This window comes from Thunnus albacares, chromosome 22, assembly GCF_914725855.1.
Source record: "Thunnus albacares chromosome 22, fThuAlb1.1, whole genome shotgun sequence".
NCBI lineage: Eukaryota > Metazoa > Chordata > Actinopteri > Scombriformes > Scombridae > Thunnus > Thunnus albacares.
Window position 1 is genome coordinate 24,830,202 of NC_058127.1, and position 24,395 is coordinate 24,854,596.

General features: G+C 39.4%; 1 protein-coding gene across 1 annotated transcript in view; it reads right to left on the bottom strand.

The window, feature by feature from the left end:
- The window catches only part of ank2b (ankyrin 2b, neuronal), a 149,456-nt gene extending 125,530 nt beyond the window's left edge, over window positions 1–23,926 (bottom strand). Inside the window, exon 1 of the mRNA XM_044341039.1 lies at window positions 23,689–23,926. Coding sequence (XP_044196974.1) covers window positions 23,689–23,775 — 87 coding nt within the window. The 5' untranslated portion in view covers window positions 23,776–23,926. The remainder of the gene's footprint in view (window positions 1–23,688) is intronic.
- Window positions 23,927–24,395: the final 469 nt, after the last annotated feature.

The window sequence follows — 24,395 nt, forward strand, 5'->3', positions numbered from 1 at the left end:
TTATATATTTTTTGTAGGACTGATCAATACTGTACATGGTCCATGCTTAAGATATTGAATGTTGGAAGAATATATTGGAAGTCCTCCATTCACAGCAGCCCCAAGAGGACACAATGTTCATTACAACCCACAATGGATAGAACAAACAATTTGCTGTTGATCATGCTATTCTCAGAGCCTTGGGATACAAATGTAAAGGTTGGCCTGAGGGTGGGTTCTCTAGGTAGTATGACATGCACAGCAATTTCAGTACTCCTTCAGTACAGCTGGAAGTTCTGGTCTGAGTGGCACCAGAGGAAAGGTGAGAGGTCAACAAAAATATTCTTTATATTATATTATAGATTATATTTAGATTATATTAGGAGTATATACACAAAACATATTAAATCACAATCTGGCAAGAAGTTGTTTAGATATCTTCTTAATAGCAATGCACAAATAAGGCTCAGAAAAGCAGGGTGTATTGTAAAAAAGTCTGGCTTAAGTTAACTTAAACTAAGCCAAGATCAAGCTGTTTAGCTTGTGTAGCCTCACCTGTGAAAACAGGCTAGTATTGAGGGATAGGTTCACTATATACATTTGGGATAAGTTATGGTAACTTTGGTCAGACTTATTTAAATCTTTATGAAAAAAAAGTTCTCAAAACAAGTCTTATTTACTGAAGTAAGCCTGGCTTAAATGGTAAACTTGCTTTAAGAAACCCCACTCTGGACTAAAGTGTTGGACCAATGGACTGACTGACATTTTTTAGCTGGACTCACTAGCAGCATTTTGGCTTTCCAAAGGCTTGTATCAATCAAACTGTATTTGCATTGTCGCTCCAAGGAGTTTGATACATGAAAGATGTCATAATACATTTCAGTGTGCAGTTTAGATCAGCAATGAGCGGTGATATCTACCTGTGAATGAATGCACTCTCCTAGCCAGTAAATCCATTCCTAAAAGGGAACATCTGGCTAGCTCCAAACTCATCCATCATCTCCCATACCATACCATATGTGGGTATGGATGCATTCTTAAGTATGCATGGGTCAGTATATGTGTTAGTGTGTTTGCATGTGTGTGCATGCCATATGCTAAGCTTGCAGCTGCTGTTTATTTACAAGATTCACGGTCGGAGTGATTATGTAACGAATACACTATTTCTAAAAAAACAGGAATAGATATAAATTGGATCCTGATGGATTACGTAATAGAGGTATTTGCACATACAGTGTGCAGCATCACACATTTAGATACATAACAGAAAACGCCAACAAGTCAAGATGATGGTTTCATATCCAACATTAGAGAAAAAAAACATTTTGCTGCCAAAGATAATTGCTGACATCAATCTACAGTAGAGTTTACTATAGACTAGTCCTAATTTTGATCACTCAATTTACAGATTAACAAATTAAAACTAAATTAATAAACTGTATTATTTCAAAATAGCCAATCTTTGATACAATATGGAAATCCCTCATAGATGACACTGCATAGTACTGAGGATAACTGATCCCCTTAACTTTTAATTTAATTCTAAGCTTTTTAAAATGCATTTAACTATTTATTTAACTGGTGGGTGAGGCAAATGGTTTGTGGAACTATTTCTGATGGCCCTTTGTACACATCAACTTCTCTGCTTCATAAATTTGCTGGAATTAAAAATATAAACATTTTAGAGGATGTAACCTGTATCACTATGTCCTGTAAATCAATTTTCAAATACAAGATTCAACATTTGTTTAAATACAAATATGGCTTGAATTTACGTGATCATATTTTCATGACAGATGAATGGCTTTAATGGGAGGAAAAATAGAGTTCTGGATCCAGCAGATTTCGGTTATGTAATGGTGCCTACATGTCCTCGTACCATTAATTAGTGCCATCAAGATGACTGTGTTGACTGTTCCATTAATCAACCTACATCCTCTGTATCTGTCTGCACTGATTCTAGTGGATTACCTTTTTTTTTTTTTTTTTTTTTTTTTTTAAATCAAAGTGTTTAATTTTGTGTCTTTAGAAATCTTAAATTTTGCTTGATTACCTTACATGTAGACTTTTTTATTCTATGCTCAGAAAGAAAGATGTAATATACTTATTAATTTGACTGATGATGACAGGAGAGGATCACACTAAATGTTACTTTATTCCACGAAGCAAGACGACAAACCATTTTTTGTCACCTAGCCTTCACTTAATCTCCTTTTTAGTGAATTGTATTTAATTTAAAAAAAAAAAAAAAAACTTCTTTGGAGAGGACTTTTATATATCTTAAAATATTATCTATGGACTATCAACTCTATATTTCTATTTTTGGACTCACTAGAGTAGCTCTGCATGATTCACAGTACAATGAACTCCTTATTTATCTTATACTGGCCTTTTATGCAGCACCACAGTTCAGCCTCTGTCTCTAACAGGCAGTCAAAGATCCTCTTTAAGCCAAATATACTATTCAATGACAACACCTTTTTGTCTTTGTTCGTATAATCTGTAAATGAAGCGACTTCTTGCCTTAGAGTGTGACCCCGTTCTTCCTTCTACTAATAATAGTTAGTAGAAGGAAGGAAACTAACAATATTACACAACCTATTACTTGTGTCTGTATTATACAGGATCAATGTAGCAAACAGTCTCTGTCAGCAGGTGCCGCCACCGCTGAAGCAGCATTTGCATGAATATTTACCAGCCTCAGGTACTCCTCATTATTTTGATTTAGAGCTTGGTCAGATCACCAAACCAATAAAATCACTGCGATGACCAAAATGTCAAAACCCTCTATTAAATTGGTCTTTATTTTAATAGCAGAAACTATCAAATCTGCACCAGCCACAGTGCACCTACTGTATAATGGCCTCAGAGGGAGGCTGACATTTGGCCCCACCAACTCCCTGCAATCTGTATCAATGCTCCAAAACACACACCAATACAGCATGCACACACACTAACGCACACAGATGCAACAGAATACATATCCAGCATATACACATGACAACAGAAAACACACAAAAACATAGAAGGTGACGCTCAGATACATTTATGTGCACACATACGCATGTGCACTCCACAGGGTATTGAATAATGGATGGAGGCTAAGGGGGAGGTGAGGAAGGGGATGGTGATTATTCACCACAGCCTCGGGACACTAGAGGTGGGGGTGGCGGCTGCTGGAGGGGACGCAGAGCAGAGAGACACAGGCTCATTACATATCATAAGGACACATTTCCATATGCTGTATTGAGGGTTAGGATTAGCATCTCTTGTGAAACACACAGACAACCTTTCCTTTCTTTCCTACATCCTGTAAAGAGCTGAGGCAGCACTGTGAGGGTTAAAACTGAGTGACAACCCGCTTGTGTCAATCAGTGACACAGTGATGGAGAGAGGATGTATGAGACAGGCAGGGCGTGTGTGCGTGTGTATATATGTGTGTGTGTCTGTGTGTGTCAAATCAAGGTAAATATCCTGCATTTGATGGGACCAGGGGTGGAAGGTGACTCGATGGAGAATCAGACCACGGGATAACAACCAATGAGATTACTTCAAAATCCAATTCCCATTGGCTATTACCTGACAACCATTTGTGAATTATTGCACTGGTGCAGAATGAAGCCTTGATTTAAAAGTTAATGCTGCAAAGCTCCTGTACCACATTATGAAGATAGAGGCTGATTTATGTATGAATGTAATAATCAGCTGTCTGTATGTTAAAGTCTGTTATTGTTATAACCTCTGACCACTAATAAAATGTAAATGAGGAATACGGTATCTACTTTACTATTCCCCTTATAGATAAAATAGAAATATATAGAGATATATTTGTGTCTAAATTCTGCGCATTTGATGTGACATTGTGAGGACAAAAAAAGATATTTTTTACATACACATAAGCTGTATTTTGCAGAGGATTTATTATCACAAAAAGCAAAAACCTGTTCTGTGCTTCATATATTTATTTGCCATTTGCGTATTTGCTATTATCCAAATAAGTGCACTATAATTCCGCGCTCCGTGAGCTCATACAACCTGACGAATTTTACAGTGAGACACAATTGCCAATCGCAGAACTGCAAAAGGTCATTTCTGATTGGCTGTTTTGTCTCCACTCTGATTGCTTGTAGGTTTATGTGTCTTTTACAAGGAAACTACAAATGGGGAGTTCACCTCTGTAAAAGAAATCTGATTTAAAAACAGTCAATTGGAATGGAGGTTGTAAGTCCCACTAGTGTAATATACACTAATGAAACAGCCTTGAAGAGGCTAGTTTAGAATATAAATCAGGTAGTATATGTGGAAAATAAGCTGTGCCTCCAATTGACCGTCTCAGTCTGACCAATTAGACTGTCTGTGACCTCCGGCTGTGGACGAGACTCTACACCAGAGCTCTTACCCCTCTGACCCCACTATTGTATTTGATTAAATTCTAATCCTGTTCCTTCAGTTGAACACTGACACTGACCAAAACATCAACAAAGATCTCCAAGATACCGATGACAGCATTTCCTTGTCTTTCTTTCCTGTGTCACTTCTGAGAAACAAGGGATGGAAGAACACGAGGTGCAGTAGAAGGTCTTGCATAACAAGGCGATCTTTCTGTGCCGATGAATAGGCTGAACTTTTTGCCTTTCGCTCTTGCTGCTCAGTGAGCTGTCATGTTTCCAGTGCTGCTTTCACATGTATGACTGCCCTTGTCATTTGGAAATGACATTTAATCCATCCTAGGCCAGGCACTTCCCATGAATTTAACCCTGTGACACGCACAAAGTCAGGAACATGAACCAAACGCTCAAAAATGTGTTTCTTGTACACACTACTGTTGCTAAGATGTTGAAGTAGCAGAGTAGTATAATACTTAGTTGAAACTGAATGAACCAGGGTTAAGCTGCGTGTTTAGGGCCAGATAACCATTTTATGTTTGATATTTTGCATTTTTACCTCGATTAAATGTTGATATGATGCACCTAAAAGATGTCAGAGGCACTATATATCACATAACTTCAGGAAAGTTGGCATTTCCCTGACTTTTTATTATTACTGTATCATTGGCAGTGAAAGAAAAATGTATTTCACAAGAAGTTCATCCCACTGTCTATAAATCTTGGTTGCTCTTGATGGGGCTCTACAGGAAACAAGTAATATATTACAGTACATGCTTAAAATTAAGGTGCTTTAAAATAACTCCTCTGGCGAGATTTCCCATCCCAGACATCTGACTTTCATCTGAGCAACTATGTTGAATGTACAGCATCTTGATTAAACAAACTGGACATTTGTTCTTCAACCATGTAGTAGAATTTTCTACTAACACATGCTCAGAGGAAACCGTTTATTACAACTTGGGTTTTATTTTTGTATTGGTTCTATAGGTTTTAATAACATGGTATGAACAGCAACTTAACTAAAAATAAGTCCAATGGGTCAAGAAACAGGAGTCTATGTCAGGAATTATGTTGGTGAGCACAATTTTATCATAACCAACAGCACCAATGGCTGGAGCTACAAATGCTAAACCAAATTTGTGATAAACTGTAATTTTCCTTTAGGCATGGACATGTTAATATTTACCAGCCATTCTTCTGCTGATCTTTTTTTAACCCTGTGTGTCTATCTTTAGGCCAGTTCCTGTATACTGAGGTATAGACACACTGGGACATTACATTTAACTACATGCTGATCACAAGACAGGCAGTGTGGTGTTACCCAGGGCTCTAATCGAGGTCCCAGTCCCTTTCAGTAAGTGGAAAAGCATGTTCTGCCATAAAGCCCTCACGGACACCTTAGCTCTTAGCTTCAACCGCCTGTATGGTTAACATGTTTAGAGCCAGGTAGGCCCAGAGGACGAGAGGGATAGTTGATCACAAATGTGGAAAAAACACATTTTCAACCACATTTAAAAACAATTTCCATAAATGATTAAATTGGAAAAATGCTTGCAAATTTTAACTGTCTTAAGTTTTTTGGCACAAAATATAATTCAATAAATAACACTGCAATGAGCCTTCAACAACCTAACCCTAACCCTTCATCATTTACCTCAAGAAACACAATTCCTTGAAAATACCTGACTAAAAAACGACTTCTGCGACAGATGTAACCATTTCAAGCCTCGGCAAACCATTTCTGACTTTTTATCTGAACTTAACCATTTGATTTCTCACTGATACCTTGTGTCGGGATCACACTACACAATATTTTTACATTTCCAGACGGGTCACTGCGTCACATTAGTTGTTCTGAGAGTCAAATTCAGGGATGCTGAGGTTTATGGTTGGCGTCTTAACCCCTAAGCCATGGAGTCACCCTGTCGAGTCATACATTTATGCAGTGACTTGGCAGAGAGATAAGGCCAACTGCATGTTGGACCCAGACTAATCGTAGCTTGCCGCCTTTCATGACTTGCTTAATGTACATAAGTGATTAGAAAGATGGTACCAGGGACCACCAACAACCTCATTCCTCTTTTGCTTTGCTATGTTAGTAGTTGTATTTGTGCCCTGTGTTCCTAGGATGTTGCAGTTGTCTTCCATTATGACACGCTACATTGGATAAAACCAACAATTGTTATCCCAATCGCTCATTTTTCTTTCTAAACACCCATGTATATTGGATCGAGGTCATGGTCAAGGTCTGGCTGATATCGTGTGGGCTGTTCTTGGTTTTAAACTAACCATCCAACATACAGACACATGGCCTGGTCCAACATACAGTCACATGGCCTGGCAGTAAGCACTGATGACGAGCTTAATTCATAGCAAAAAATTGATCATATAGTCAGTTCTATGTGGGATTTGGTAATCATATTAACTGCAGAGTCAGATTTGACAAAGTGCTAATGTTTATGATTGTTTTAACTAGTGTGTCCATGTGTGTATGATGATTGCTTTGTGATTGTGATGTGAATGAACCATCTTATTCTTGATTGATCCTGTCTATTTGTAACCTGTTCTCAGGTCTCTTTTGTAAAGGGAGATTTCATGAATAAATAAAGTTTAACTAACTTAATCTCAACCCTAGAACCAAAGGCATCACATATAGTGCATGAAATAAAATGTGCCACGGTGTAAAATCTCTGAGTGACCAAGGCATAGAAGTCAGCACAGATTTGCTCTTCACTTATTTTCGTGCAAACGTGTCACGGTTTCAGGCCTGATAATGGGAAGCCTTGACTCAACATCAGCGTGACGACTGACAAGACAAGAGTAAATCTGCCACAGAAAAATGCAAAGGACACCACCAGTCATCACTGATGGCTGACTGACAGAGTGTGTTGAAAAAAGATAAGCAAATCAGATAGGAGCTTTGTTTTTAGAAGTAACTCACCCCCTGTCCCACAACTCCTTTATCATGTTACGCAGCAATACGCATCACTCAAGCATTCATAATCCACAGGGGGAAGAATTCAGGTTTTCCTAAAAAGCAGCAGATTTAGCATGTCTCTCTCTGTGTGTGACTGTTCATCTGTATGTGAAGGGTGAGAATAATATTGAGCTGCATCTGTAAAGACGCCTGTGTGTGCGTGTGTGTGTGTGTGTGTGTGCAGCGTGTGGCGAGGCTGTGCCAATGGGATTAGCAGAAACAAAAGGTGATATTGGTGGTGAGCACAGTGAATGGGCCCCCGCTACAGAGCTGAGCTAACTGGATTAGCCCAACCACTGTGGGCTAGACTGTCATTAAGGCTTCATGGCTTCATGCCTCCAAACACACAGATGGACTGTGGGGGGGGGGAGGAGGGAAGGGGAAAAGGGAAAGTGTAGAGAGGGATGTTGAAAAAGCAGTAAGATGGAGAGAAGGAGCTGGAGCTGCTGAGAGTGAGGCTGACGGATTAATCAAAAGATTAAGGGGAAACAAGACTAGGCCAAACAGAGATAGTAAACATGTTGCGCCCACAAATGCTGCAAAACATGTAGGCCAATCATTAACAAATACCTCACGTGGTGTTCTTTTTTTTTAGCCGTATTCATCAGGCTCATAAAAATTTTGCATATGAGTACTATCATAAATGCTCTTGGAGGCTTTTTTAGGGAGGAAAAAACACTAAAAATTGGACAGTTATAATATCTGTAAGAGAAGTGTATTTTCAAAGGCAATTGGGGAAAAAAAAAAACCAAAAACATGTACAGGTAAATAGATCAATCGAGACTTTGGAATGAAAGACAGCCTCAATATCCTACTATAGTCAAAAGTCAAGGCATGGCAGGCAGACACTCTACCTTCCATTTATATCAAAACGCTGGGGGAAAACACACATATATAGACCTCTGCTGTTTATCTCGATACCTGAGCTCTCAGCCCCAGGCAAACAAGATGAGGAACATAGAAGCTCAAGCTTTGGTGGGTAAAAAGACACACTTGGGCACACCCCTGCAAACACACACACACCCAACAACCAACAAAAGCAGAAGAGCTTTCAACAGAAGCCTGGGGTTTCCAATTCAGCTCCCAACGCTGGAAATAGAAGGAAGTACAAAGGTACACCACTGGGACCAGAATACTATCGAACCCTGCTTTAAACAAAGCAGAATACCACAGAACGACCCTTTAAAGGCCTCCAACTGTATCCACCCAGTCCTCTAGTCCAATAAAAAAAACAAAAAAAAAAACAAATCTCACACCACAGCAAATCTCAACAAATCCCCAGTGAAACCCCTCAGCCTCCGCCGAAAGGTCAATCTTCAATCAGGAAGTTGGGGGGAGGGGGGGGCAAGCTGCTGCGGAGGTCAGAGCCACAAAATGAAAGTCTTTTGATTCAGGGTGGGGTGGGGGGTGGTCTCCATGCCTGCAGTCTGTAGCAAGGCTGAGGTCAAACACCAACATCCACAAGCACAGTCAGAGGCTGATTTGGCTTGAGCGGTTACATCATGTAGCCCTACAACACAAAGGGCTGCTGGGTAACAACCTCTTTACTCTTTTCTATTCTCTGCTCCTGAGTGTCTTTATTCATGGATTTGTATGGCTTGAAACATAGAGCTTGTATCCAAAGAGTCTAGAGCCACTGGACTTAAAAGACCATACCAATGTTTTTGCAGGTTTTAGCTCTGTAACTACAAATCATATAGACTTTACGGTTTTTGCTGAGCATTGTCAAATGGATTCTGTACAGTTTTATGTTCTCAGATGTATTTTTTCTACTGTTTGAGGCAGCCAATTCAATTCATTTCCGTATAACAGGGTAATCAGAAGAAAGAAAACTCGCTCAAGTTGTCTAATCCATCAACTTTTTAAATCAATCAATCTTTGACAAAAATTAGTGCAGACTTATTGTTCATTGTGTTGGATTACCCAATTACCAGACAGAATGCTGATACAGGATAATTCTGCAAAGCACACTTATGTGTGAATGAAAAAAAGCATGACATCGATAGAGATGATGCTACCAATGTTACCCATCCTATATCTGAAGAGGACTATTGACAAGGTTAAATTTCAATGTGCTACATCCACCACCTCAACCTCCACACACCTACTCTCATTTTGCTGCATAAAGCATCAGCACTATTGTGCACTGCAGAATCATCCAATATGACCGCAATTTCTAGGGTCCTCAGCTGTGGATTACACACCTCAAACATGTTTCAACACTGCTAATAGGTTTTCGTATCCAATCGTTGCCTGGGATGTACAAAATACATCCAAAAATCTTAAACACACCAGCATGGGAAAATAGGTCCCTGTGATGTTAAGTACACATGATTTGAAGTAAATATATGCAAAATCAACTGTGTGTTTCAATAGACTACTTCATGAAAATAATTGGAATTACTTGAAATAACACTTTTTCAGGGGAAGACAGTGGGGGGTATGTGCCTTAGACCATGGGACAACTGGGATGACCATACATTACATAATTATCAAATGTCTTGCCTTTCATTTGCCAATTAGAAGAGTTTAGAGTAATGTATGGAAGCCTGTAGAGTCAAAACTTTCAGTGAAGGAAAGAATAATGAGTATGTCCTTGATGTGACATCCAATCAAAAACTGCCTCCAAACCTCACTTGAGTAATTTGAGAAGTAGTAGCATTTAGCCTTTTTAGCCTCTCTACCGAGAGGACAGATGGTAGGTTAGCAGCCTACCATATGTATAGACTGAGGCATTCTGGGAAATTATTCTGATTGGCTGCATTGAATCTGACAGCCTTTGTTAACGTCAAAGCTTTTGACCTCACTTGGTTAAGAAAGTAGAAGAAGCACGCTGCACTTCGCTACCTTTTCTCCTGTTGGTGGTCAGGTGTATTCACAGAGACAGAAGTGAAATGACTGCAGGGTTGTCTCCACAGCAGTGAGAGTTATGTGTCAGATGTGTTCCTTGAAACTGCACTAAACCGCTACGTCAACAGTCACAATCATCAAGATCATCTATGTGTCAAGGTAAACTGAGAAAGTCTCTTTTGTTTCTATGGTGTGATGTCAGAAAAATAAAATGACCTCAGAAACGATGGACATTTAAGCCTGCACTGCTGTTTTTGAAAAAGAGCATCTGGTCTGAAACATGTCTGTGGAAAATGTATAGTTCCATAGTTGAGTAGTTCTGTCCAGTTGAAGCCAGACAAAAACTAGCTTCCATTAAAAAGACAAAAAAACAACAACACAGATTTACACATATTGACAACCCATACTCAAGAACTGATCTGTGCCCAGATGCCCAAGACCAGCAGGAGCCCCACCCTAAGGTCAGACAATGCTGAGGCCCTGAGGTCAAAGGCCACTGGACACCAGCCCTGTGGCCTGGTCAGTATTCCATCTTTGCTCAGACAAGAATTGGCAGGAAGTACGAAAATATTGTCACTTCAAAGACTTATATTTTCGTCTATGACTTAAGTGATGGCAGTCTTGCCAGAGGCAATGGGGTAAAACAGAGTAACTATGAGATTATTCTATTTAATCAATTCACTGCCCTCTAGCAGACCTGTTTTTAAGTTATTTAAAACAAATGTCAAGTCAAGTCTCAAGTCTGTCAGCTGAAGTCTCAAGTCAATAGAGACAAGTCCAAGACAAGTCTTTCAAAGCAAGTCTCAAGTCATACAAGGTAAGTGTCAAGTGCTGATGGGAAGTCAAAAATCAAGTCCCAAGTTATCAAGACAAATTCAAAAGTTCAAGTCAACGGATTTCAGCACTAACATTTTTGATTTGTGTTTGATTTTGGAGTGATACACTGCTGGATGTCCAAAGCCACTTTTCATTTGTCAAGAAATGACATCAAGCTATTTATCTGATGAATATGACAAATGGCTGTGAAAGTACTACATATGTTAGGTGTAAAAACAATCTATGTTTAAGTCTAACACATGATAAATTCTCTCCACCTTTCAGTGTGTTGCTTTTTTTCCCTCATGTGCCACCCAGGCAGCATGTATGAACTCCTCAGGGGTGTGGTGTGTCTAATACCACCATCATCTATCTGTGTCCTCCTCCTCCTTCCTCTGCCTGTTCCTTCACACCAGGCTGATCTGGAAGCCTCCCCCAATCTCCAACCCCTGTCAATCCATACCCCTACCCCCATTTTTCTATTGTTCCAGATGCTGTATCACACCGAAATCACCTACAGTACTGTCAGCCAAGTTAACCAACCACACCCATATTCAGCTGATGTATGCTTCAAACCAGGTTATTCTATACACTGGCTTTTTTCCCTGCTGTTATTTCATTTACAGTCAATTACCATCCAAACCTAATGGAAAACAGCTTCTATATTCAACACACATTCTCCAGAGCAGTCACCAAAAGTTGGCATTGTTTGAGCTTGGACACTTCCATCTGACACACAGACAGTCAGCAAAAAGCCAATAAAGTATAATGCCAAAGTAGTGTAATGGAAAATTAAGTGAACGCTAACAATAGAATGCAAGTGTAAAGGAATGTCTATATAATTTAAGGCTAATTACATGCAGCAGTTCCAATGTCTTCCAGAGCGTTGCCTCTATAATTGATGGCTGTGAGACGTTACTTGAAAACATGCACCTTTTCATACCTCATCTAATGTCTTGATCAGAGAAGTTTTGGCAAAAACGTTAACTGCTGCCTGGATTATGTTCACTGGCAACACTTTTCCTATTCCAGGAAACATTATGTTCTTCTAATGCACACAGGTCATATGGAGGAGGTCAGGGTGGACAATAGACTTCTGTATCAATGTAGAACAAAGTTCAGTGACTGTAACCAACCCTAACCTGTGCTCAGCAAAACAACTGCACCTTCCAAATCCTCGTAGCGATTTCAATCTTTTAAAAGGAATGTTGGACGTTGCCCAGTAATTGTTTCCATCATGTAGTAAATAACAGATTACAGGGAAGGTTTAAAGAGAGAGAAAGGGATTTTGTGACTTTATTTTCTTCCTTTTAATGCTTTCAAGTCATCTTGTGTTGATTGTTTTGATCCTTATAATCTCTATGATGTTTTGTCCTGTTTCTTAATATCAAGCACATTAGAATGAATATGTTGGGTGAGAGCATTTAGAAACAGAGCGATAAATGTATTCCCTCCTAGGACTCACAGGGAATCATGGCCTAGAGATTTCATTGGATGGATACGAGTTAATGCAGTAAATCTAATAAGATCTGCTGTATTTCTGCAGTATGAACTGTATATTAAGATGGCATGTGGGCAGGCCTGGGAGATTAATAAACACCAAACCAACACACATGCACATACTTGTCTTTGAAAGGCAAAGGTTACACAGTATGTTCTTTAATCAAGCTGGATCAAGGCCATCTCTGGCATGGTGTTCTGTGAAATCTTTCCTCTGGGTGAAGACCCAGCCCATCGTGCGCACACTTTGTTGTAACCTGGTAACCTTTCCTTTCCAATTACTTTAGGTGTCTCTCTTTATACCTCCCCACTGTGTTACCCACAGGGCCCAGTATGGTTCCTCAGGAGATACAGCCTGGAGATTAAAACATGGAACAACCAATACCAAAACAAAATTTAGCTTTTATAAAATCAACTTGTTAATGTTCTTTCTTTTTCTATTTAATTCTGCACAGAATTTCTACTGAGGGTGACGGATAGTGGAAAAACCAGGAGAACACACACCAATAACAGAGATTGGTCTTGGGTCAATAGTTCTCCAGCTCCATCTTATACTGGAGGCTGGATGGGAAGCTAAATCATCTTCCGCTCTACATTAAAATCCCACATGCAGCATAAACTCTGTCCATAAATGTGTACAGTCAGAAAATCGAAAGTAGGGCAATTAGACGCCCACACAATTCATATGAGCCAGAGAAAACTGATTTTGAGCCATAATTCATATCCGATCCATGTTTTCTCTCGAGATTAAAGCTTGAACTTTATCTTTCAGTGAAACTATGTAATTTAAAATAATACATTCTTCCTCATAGAAATGCAAAATTGACACCTTTCCACAATTCTACACAAGAGGTTTTGAAGCAACAACCTTTATTGGTCTGGTATGACCAGTAGCTTATGGACACTAATATTAGCTAATGTTATCAAATTTTAGATGGAATTGCTGTAGTTTTATGGGATTATGACTTTTATGACATGTAGAGAGTCAAAGTCCTGATGTCACCTCCTGTCAAGCCACTAGCCTCTGGAACTCAGTGCTACCCTATCTCTCACTGAGCTTTTCTTTAATGGGTCTTCTGAAAAAGTTAAATGAGTTCCTGGTGTTTACTATCCATATTCTAATGGGTATCTACTTCTAACACTTAATACTATAAGTTACTTAACAAAATTAAACACTTAGCTTGTTAGGATACAAAAAAAACTACAGCTCCCATGAAAATCTACCAAATATCTACCATATATCTACTCGCCTAAATCTGGAAATGGTGTTCGTTGATGGCAGCTAGAAACAGAAACATGTAATAAACAATATTTCATCATTTGAAAGAAAATACCATCCATGTCTCGGCCAGTTGAATAAACTGCACAAAATACTGTGAGTAAAGTACCAAGAAAGGTTATGTTCCAAGACTGGATTTTAGTAATTAGCGTTTTTTCAAGTGCTAATTTGAATGAGGTTTTATTACTTCTGGAACAGAAGCTGGAAGTTCAGGTTTCATTTTGGCTTTCTATTTGTCACTTCTGGCTGATATTTAATAAAACATGTATATATAATCTTTAATATACAGAATACTGTATAGACATACTGTGCACTCCATTCTCATTCTGTTCCAGCTTACTCTCCCCTCTCCTTCACTGTTTGGGGTTTGTGAAATAAAAGTGCTGTAATGACTTATGCACTTTCCCATCAGGCTGGAATTTCACCCACACACTCTTAGATCAACCCCCAACTTAAAAGAAGCTGATATTTGGCTTAATCTTGATTCCGTGACAGAAGAAAGGCAAAGAAAACGAACCTGCGTGTAGAGTTAGAATGTCATTTTATGTGCTTGAATGCACAGTGATCACAGCTAATCATTGTCTCCAACCTCACCAGGTTATATTTCACTCTGGTTTAAGGATGATGGAGAACAAAGCACAGGGGAGCAATATCACATTCCAGCAGGCATTTGTTTTCTGTGGCTGATTGCTGGGCTTCCTGAATGTGTCGCTCCCACCACCGCAGCTATGGCAAAAAGTTTTATTAAATGTCAGATTACATCCGGTCAATAATTACCCCCTTTCATGGGCTGCTATGGAAAGCTTTAGTGTGCAATTACTGCAAAAGAGTTCCCTTCCAAAACGTCAGTAAATAATATCAGTTACACACACACACACTTTTAAAGCTGGAGCTTTTGCTCTGCAAAGATACATGTACAGGTTTTATGGGTCACAGGAGGTTGCAGTGACTCGCAGAGGAACCGTTAAACAGACCTCCCAAATCTCAACGTTCTGTGGCCCTGTGTATCAACCAAGCAGATTGGATGATGTGTCTTCAGAATAAAAAGTGAAAAAAACATGTTAACCATATACCCAAAGTCCATACAAGTATAAAAGAAAACAGCCACGCTAATCTCTGCTAACTAAGCACGTATTTAACAACTGACATACATATATAGATATACAGAGGACAACACACTGGACAGGTAGACTACGATTAGAGTCACTTGTGCAAAATTATGCAAGAACATCAGAATTTTTGCATGTTCCCGTACCAAAACTAAGACATCAAATCAAATCCTTGCTTATTTATGCTGCAATTTGCACAGAAAAAGCAACGAAAGTTCCAAATTTATATGAGATATTTATATAAGATGTGGATGGAGAGATGTGGGCAGCAAGGACAGCAGAGAGAGAAGATTTAGGTCATATTCAACTGAGCTGTGGCTCTGATCTGATCAGCTGGATTATTAAATAATTATCACTTATGGCAAACTGCAGAATGATACTGTTTACTTGCGATTGTTGTACAGGTTTAAAAAATTTTTCCCACTATGTCATTGGTCCCCATTCCAGTTGTAGAAACCAAACATTTAAAAACCTTAATGAGAATCACTGGCAGCAACTGGTTTAGAAGGCAAATGATAATAATGTTTCAGCACCACACACTGTATAATACATCTCCAGACTGTCAACATTTACTGACTCAGACGCACTCTGTCCAACTTGCTATCAGCTGTGCGAAAACCAGAATCATTGGTGGCATCAATTGGCCCAATATTGCCTTCATTTGTCCCCTCACAATGCAAGCATTGGTAGTAGTAAGTAAATATATCCCACTGGCCAATAAGGGAATAGTGCCTTTTACATTTTCCTCTTTTGATACATTCAGGAAAGTGTGTGTATGTGTGTATCAGTGTGTGAAGACAGGATATAGGCCACAGGTGCCATGGAAACAAGCCAGAGGGAATAGAAACTGAAACAAGCTGGAGAAGACAAGGAAAGCTGAAAGAGAGAAGAAGGGAAATGTGGATATGTGGCTGACAGCAGGAGTAATATGAAAGAAATTCAAACTGTCAGGGCAGAGACGAGCAAGGAAAATGTACGCCTATGTACACAAATATAAGTAGCAAAAACCTACATGCTCTAAATTTATCGGTATTCCACTTTGGGAAGGCCTGTAATGATTATTTCCAAATATTCATGACGTTGGAGTGTTTTGGAGTGATTTTGCCAACTGGGATGCTCTATGTCTCCGAATTACACCCTAATAGACGATCAAGTTCATGATTAACTCGGGGAACAAAGAAGAATTTCTTCTCCTGGGAATTGTCTGGAAAATGAAACCACACAAAACGCCATCATGCTCCTCAGCTCGGTGACCTCTCACTGAGGCCAAAACCTTTTGGCAAGCTCAAAACACCTTGCACCTGAACCAGAGAAGTTCCATTGATCCACGTGCCATCTCCAAAGTCCCCAGGCATTACTAATGGATAGATCCTCTCATCAATAAATAATCCCTGGCCATCTATAAGTGAGATGGGAGACGCCTGCTTATTGTCAGACTGAGCACTCCCACTTCAGCCTAGAGCTGGCTTTCAAACCTGTCACTACACATCAATATAGTGCTAAAGCAGGCCTGACGCTCAGTGAATAACTGTGTTTGGCAGTTCATCAGAGAAATGGTCACTTTGGTTGAATCTATCAGAGAGGAGTTCCATTGTGCAATTGAGCTACATTACAATTATCACATCACACAGCATCACTTTAACTATGTTATTTTGTGGGGTAACTCTATAATATCATCTGGGAAACTACTATATTAGAGTCTCTGAGCTGCGCTTTTCTAAATTTGGGGAACACTCCAGCAACCACAGCCAAACTCAATACCCTAGATAGTGTTACGTTTGCCACACTCACGTCATTTTAGCATGTTATCATATGGCCAAAAAATGTATATTTGAGAACATTTTAAAACTAGTCAGCTATAGACTGATAGTTTTCAACCAACTCACAAAGTTCACACTAATTAGCTTGCTAGCTAGAGCCTATGAAATCTGCCAGTGACAGTTGTCGTTTCAGCAGGCAAAGTCAATGTTTGCCAGTTAAGAATAAGAAACCTTCCTCTGTTTGAAATCAAGGACCCATTATTTCAAAAATTACTACCATTCTTCAGTAGTAAATCTGGCCCCAAGCTGCATACTTGACTTGATATACATTAAAATAAAATAATGTATTGTGATCATATGTTTTCTATATCACCCAACTCAAACACCTAATGATTCCAGCATCTAACTGCCATCTATTTTCAGACAGAACCCGGTTCAGTGATCTCAGCTCATGCAGCTCTCATGACTGACTAACAGTGGGGCAGTGAGGCACTAAATGAGGTAGCCCTATAAAAACATAATGCCTCCACTCAGTTATCATCTTTTATGGCAGCGGGAGGGAGATTGATGGAAGTTATTTCTTGATACAAGCTCTCATGTACCACCTCAGCCACCACACAATATTGAGATTTAATCCTCATTAAACCCATTTTTTTCTTTTGATATGTAGTCCCACCCTTCTCATCCTGTATCTTTATCCGCATCTTGATTTTTTACTTTTACCCATTATGGTCTTTTCTTCTTGGAGTGAAAGAGACGAATAACATGAAACTCCTTTAAACATATAGCCACACCCTCACCTTATAAAGCTGTGCCTGAGTCAGGGATTGGTTCAATAGAAAAAGTTAATGTGATTGATATGACTGCAATTACATTTAGTGTTAGATAGTGTTCTATCTTTTAGAAATTAGAATATCTGTCCAAAATGTCCATCGATTATACCAATTTCCAGTGCAAAATCACTATATTCTAGAAACAAAAGTCACATGAAGTCATGGTCAAACTTTATAAAAAATAAATTGAATTATCACTTTGCAGCTCAACATTTTAAAAGGAAGTGGAAAATTGAGAATATGCTGCCAGAGCCTGAGATATCACCTCAGATGTTTTCAGTAAAAGGTTTTCTTTTTGGCGGCAAGGCTCTTGGTTGCCATGGTGATGTCTGGGTGTCATCCGCACAGACCATCTGTGTTGCTGTTTGCTGTCCAAAAAAAGAGGCAGCATGGTAGGGTCAAACACACACACACACACACACACACACACACACACACACTTATTGAAGCATGCTTGTGAACACCAATAAAAAAATACTCTTAAGTATAAGAGCATGATAAAGAATATTCATACTGTGCATACACCCATTCATATCCATAATAATATGAATACACAGATGTTTGCTGGCACAAACACACACAAATATTTAAGCACATACACACACACACACACACACACACACACACATTTCGTTCCTTTACCCCCAGAAAAAAACAGCTGATGATCATAAATCTGAATAAATCAGCCTCCACTTGAATTGATGGCCTGCAGCCTTCTTACAGTGCACACACACACACACACACATTCCCTCACCCTAACACTTGATATACTGAGCGCTTAATGTCAGTGCTGACTATAACATAAACCTAATCTTCACACTCTCCGTAACCCTTGTCTCAGCATTAAAATTGCTCAAGATTTGGACGAATTCTACAAACGATTTTAAGCTTGATTCTTTTGCCTCCTGTTGAGCTGAGTCACAACATGAACAGTCACTGGAGCAGCTAGACACACTGAGTACTTCCTCTCTGTCTTTAGAGTTATTTCCAGACAAATCAAACCAGATAGCAGGGAAGTAACCCAGTAACACTGTCACCACGGTCGATAGCAGTTCTTCTGTTAGAATCGACTTTCTCCATCTCCGCCTCTACTAACTAAGATCTCCTCATTTATAAACATTTATCTCTGAAAGTAGCAACCATTGTCTGGCCCTGAGAAGTGTTGAATGGAAAATGGAAAAAGAAAAAAGAAAACAGAAATCCTGGGAAAAAATTCACCGATTCACAGGAAACTATGCTATATATGCTCCTAGTTTGTTAAGAATAAAAGAGGGATCCAAGGTTCAAGGTTCAACTTTGGGATTTTTGCATCAAAATAAGAGATTATTTCAGGGACATTTGTGATAACAGCCTGTTAAAATCTGAGCCATCTCTCAAAATGTGTGCTGTGAAAGGGTTGGGGGTCTGAAAATTTGCCAATTCTGGTGGGTGGATGGTCTGCTGTGTAGACAGCAGAATAAATTGGCTTTAATCAGCTAACTGATCTGCTATGAGTCATGGATGCCATTTATATCCCTGAATCTGAGAACAGATCCAATCTGAAGGGATTCCAAGAGAAAAATTGAGTATATTAGATTAGATTAGAGATTAGAATATCATTAGATTATTATCAGAGTATTTTAGATGAAAGCGTTTTGCCATCATATTTGACAAATCAAGATGAATGAATAAATGTAGATCAAGGTTCTTTAAAGACTAATAGTTCTGACTATATGAATGCCAAAAATATTCAAAATATTAAATGCACTGTCATCAGAAAATGATCCCACCAGAATGTTACTCCTGGCAGGGGGATAAAGCCTTCAGATTAGGGCTGGATATCAAACCTCACTACTTTTTTGGTAATCGAAATTTGTCCATAGCTATTCTTTGACCAAATTCTTCCTGTTTTAAATCGAAATTTGGCCTATTTGTTCTTGTATGGATATTTGCGGATAGACAACTTTTAATATTAAGTTTGGGGAAAGAAGAGGGTTTTATTGAAAAACTTGTGTTTATTTCTATAATGTAAACACATGTAAACACTACTGTAAAGTAGTGGAAACAACCCCACCGCCAGGCAAGAAATTTGATGTTGGAAAATTCTGCAAAAATAGAGATTTTAAAATTTTAATTTTAAAAAGATTTTGGACACACTTAAAAAATAGCTGACATTAATTGCAGCAAACACAAACTCTGGTCTCTTGCCTTACATGCTCATCCATCCACCACCCTGACTTTGACACTCTACTTTCCACCTCACACCACAAAGGGCACTCTAGTTCTTGCATTGGCACTGAATTGTAGGATTGGACATCAATCATGTGGTGCAAAACCGTCCAATATGAAGGTAATGTCCAGGAATACTGGGCTGTGAAAAAAGTACCTTTTCTGGATCATCACAGAACCTCAGGTATCTGATTGGCATTAGTGTTCACTATAGAATAATTTCAGGTTAAATGCTTCTCATAAAAAACATCATACATAAGTAATACATACAATGTAAGCGCTTCATGATATTAATTAGACTAGATCAGGCAAAGCAAATCTAATGTAGATTTTTCATTCTCAGATAGCTGCCAATAGCCAATAAAAGACACAAGCGTGAGTCAACAAATCCAGATGATTTGCTGTTATTTGGCTGAATCTGACTGTGCGTTTTTTTCCAGTAGAGAAACAGCTGAGTCACAAAACCACTGTCGGTCCACTGAAACAAAACACCAATGTGACTTTTCCAAACTGTCCTCACTCTGTAGGACAGTAAGCCACAAACCTGAAACCGTCCTGCGCTCATCAGAAAATGAAACCTGCATCTTCGTCATCACCATACTCTTCCTCACCTTGAAAGAATCTATACAATGATAATTGGGCACAGGCTGTATGGGGTACAGTAGGGCTGTGTTTCAAACCCCCTTTGGATCAGTGCGGAGGGGAGGGGTAGTTAATTGAGGCAGTGGAAGATTAAAGTGCTTAGGACTTTAATGAAAGAGCCAAGAACACACTGTACTAAACTGAGGCTTTTTACCAGCTGAAAACATCAACTCGACTGTTTTTTGTCTAAAAAAATAAATAATTGCAACAGCAGACATAAGCAGAACACCTTACTTTGAGTCAATTGCCCTGCACACAGCAAAGATCAACTCCCATAGGTCACCATGGGGGTTTGTGTATGTGTGTAGTCCAATGTGCCTATCTAAGCATGGGGGAGGGAGCATATCAATAATTCATCCTTAGATTCTGATGGCCCCCCTGCTGCCAAATGCTTTGCCTCTGCTTCCAACAATAATTCACTTTAGTAGATTCAGCATTGCTGTCTTTCTTCTTCTTAGCCTTTTGTTTCTCTCTAGCACTGTTGCTCCGATAAAGTGTAGAAGCATAGGTACAGCACAACAGCAATGACATCTCTCTTATCTTGCAGTACTCTTGCTTTCAATACAGTTTGGTTTGTCACAATGGGTACAACCACTACAACTACTTTGTAAAGGTTAGAGACCATTCTTGGTCATGGTTAAGAGAAAGAAATGGGAAACAAATAGCAATGAAATATGGAGGCTTTGTTGGGTCGGGTTAAGGGTAGGGTTAGGGGTAGGGGTAGGGTTAGGGGGTTAGAGGGTTAGGGTCATGCTACTTCTGCCTCTGTTCCTGACATATAAGAGTCAAATCATAAAGGCAATGGAAGTCCTTGTCAGTTAAATGTGAAGATCATATTCAAGCATTTGAACAGTCTCGCATTACCCCATGGCTGAAAATTTGATCCAGAAAACAAGACAAATTGAATCCAAAGTCGAATCATAGAATATACTGAACACGTTCTACAATTCTAAGCCTTCAATTTCACACCTTTATTGGTATGCCTAGAGACCTGGTTCAAACCCACAATCTTGTACCATCTTGTACGTTGACTCCCTTCAACACCATTCACTTACAGTTTTTTGTATGGGTTTATCCTGGTTCCATGCCCATCCAAGAACTGGAAATACTTGAACTACCAGTAACATAAAACTGTCTAGAGAAAGAAATACCATTTTGAGCATGGTTTAGATACTACGTACTAGTTGGATTAATAATAATCTAATAAAATAAATCTAATAAAATTATATAATACTTAAAAATTGGATAATTTTGTTACACAAGACCTTTATTGCACCTGATCTATCCTTTCTGCCCCAAAAAAGAAATGTGCCAATGTATATTTTCTTTCGTTTTTTTATATCGGTAGAAGCTGAGTAAAAATTCAAAGATAGTTTAAAGGGACATTGACTGGACACTGAATCTACCCAGTAATCTTTTTGGTTTATGGTTTTCCTATTTGCATATTTCCCTGTGTTGGTGCTGTACTGGCTGATAAAGCAGCCATTAGTATATTTTACCAAGCATCTGTGAGTTCCTCAATGTTTTCATAGGTGCTTGTTCCCAGCCCATTAAAGAAGCCTAGCTGACACACCTCTAGGCAGCAGGCTTTCTTGAATGGAGGCGTGGCTGAGCTCTAATTTTGGTGGGGACTAAGTGGTCATTACTTCTGCTTTTGTACATGAAAAAGCCTAACACACTTCCCGTGTTTATCGGAGTGAACTAATTACAGTTTGTAGTGGTGAAATGGTACAATTAATCATGGAAGATCCCCTGCTGTCATTCAAAGAAAAACTCTATACAGTCCCTGGTCAGTGTGGGCGAAGTTCAGGAAAAAAAAGTGTAATTTGGCTGAGTCCGACGGAGCTTCAAGACAGGCATAGCATTGAATTTGAAATGTCAACCATGAAAAAACAGATTGATGCACATCCCTACATTCCTATGTTTGCTTAAAAAGAAGATTGCAAAGGAATCAGTCGACCCCAGAATCCTTTTGTAAGCCTCAATTCCCTTGAACCACCACACACAAAGTACACTGAAATGTAATAAGACTGGATTCTGTCTTTCTGTGTAGTTCTCGCATCAAGAAAAAAGACTGGAACGTGATATATAGAGAAAGAAAAGATGGAGGGAAATGGAGGGAGAAATTTAGAATCAGACAGCAGCACAGACAGAACGTTTGACACAGACTGAGGTCATGTCTACACTAATGTGGGTATATTCGAAAACAGAGCTTTTCAACAATGTTGACCTATACAGACTTGACACAAGCACTTCCATGTAGCAGCAATGTTAAGAGGCCAACTTCCTGTCACCACCAGATCTGCTGTTTATTGCAATTGAGGTTTTCATTTTTTTCAGTTATGATAACATTGTAAAACAATGGCTACAAATCTAGGAACGCAGCGATATCACTAAAAGCAGGGGGGAAAAAACACAAGCAGTCAGATGATCATACAGGTTGTAAGCGAACCAATGATTTTTCCAGATTATCACTTTTGGATAAAGTAAATCCAAAAGTGAACATATGTGTAATTTATTGGTCAGGCTGTATAATGTATTATATTATAATGTATAACATTAAATATAATAAAATATATAATACTAATATCAATAACAATGAATTAATTCTTATAGTAAATCTGCATTGAAAATGAAAGCTCATAATATTTCTGTGCCCTGGTTAAAAGCTGACACTGTGGCTGATTGATAGATGTGTGTGTGTGTGTGTGTGTGTGTGTGTGTGTGTGTGTGTGTGTGTGTGTGTGTGTGTGCATGCTCATGGTGGTGGTTGAACATATGAGTCTGATAGGATAAGAAAAATCTCCTGATATCTGATATGAGTGTGTAGCGCCGTCCACAACAACAGGCACACAAAGAGCGAGCAGAGCAGGGACCCACCCTGTGAGAGGAGCCTCCTCCTACTACTCACTACCAGAGGTGTTCACAATAACAACAACACACTGACATACAGAGAATGAGAAGAGGGGAAGAAACAGAGAGCAGAATGGAAATGAGGAACCAGTGGAGGAGTAACTCATCCAAAAAAAAAAAGGTGGAATCAGCAGTGATGGAGAGCTCCCACTGGAAAATGGTTTTACTCTGGGGGTGAAGATGGAGATGGAGGTTGGAGGTGGAGGTGGGGAGCAAAACCAAGGCAAGCTGAACACCACTCCCTGACACAAGAAAAACATCTCTGATCAAAAGAGGTGAAAAATATACACTACTCCACTGTTCTCCACCTGCTCCACCTCTACTACCCCCAGCTCCATCTCTCTTGCTGGGGGGTAATCAGGTGGCGCCCCCCCCCTACAGCTCCAGCTCCCTCACACTCTCTATACCATGTGGCTCTCCATCTATTCATTTACCTTCTTGGGTCTCTTTCTCCTCTGTCCCAGCCCATTGAGGCGATCGCTGGGGTCCAGCCTGTAGTGGGAGTGGTTGTCCTCACTCATTCTTTCCTAATACAACCACTTTTTCCCTTCCCGTTTATTCCTCTTTTCTTTTTCTTCTCTTCTCTCTATCCACTCGTCTTGTCTCGTTCCACCTCCTCAGTGAACTGAAGCGAGTCGACCTCTCTCCTCTCTGGTCCTCACTCTCTGTGAGGCTGTGTGAAGCGCTGAGCCAGGCGGAGGGGGGAGTGTTCGGGGAGAGGGAGGAGAGAAGAGGAGGGGAGAAGAGGGAGGAGGGAAGAAGGGGGGGGGAGTACAATGGTGTTGCTATGGCAGCAGCTGCCACCAGTGTTTATCTGGAAACCTCGCTGGAGAACCAAAATAGTCGCTGCACGCGCATATATATACACACACACACACACACACACACACACATATGAGCAGCTTCTAATTTTCTTGCACGTTTTTTTATTGTTATTCCTGTCATAACAACAATTAGAACCCTGATCAGTGAGGTGAAACACTAATTTTCGATTGCAGAATACTGTAAAATAACACACCTGCCTGCTCCAACGAGTCAATAACATATTGAGAGATGAGATATTAATTGAAAAAAGCCACAAAAAACATAAATTATTTGGAAATGAAGACATGAAGGAAAACTGTAGGTAAGTGGATAATAA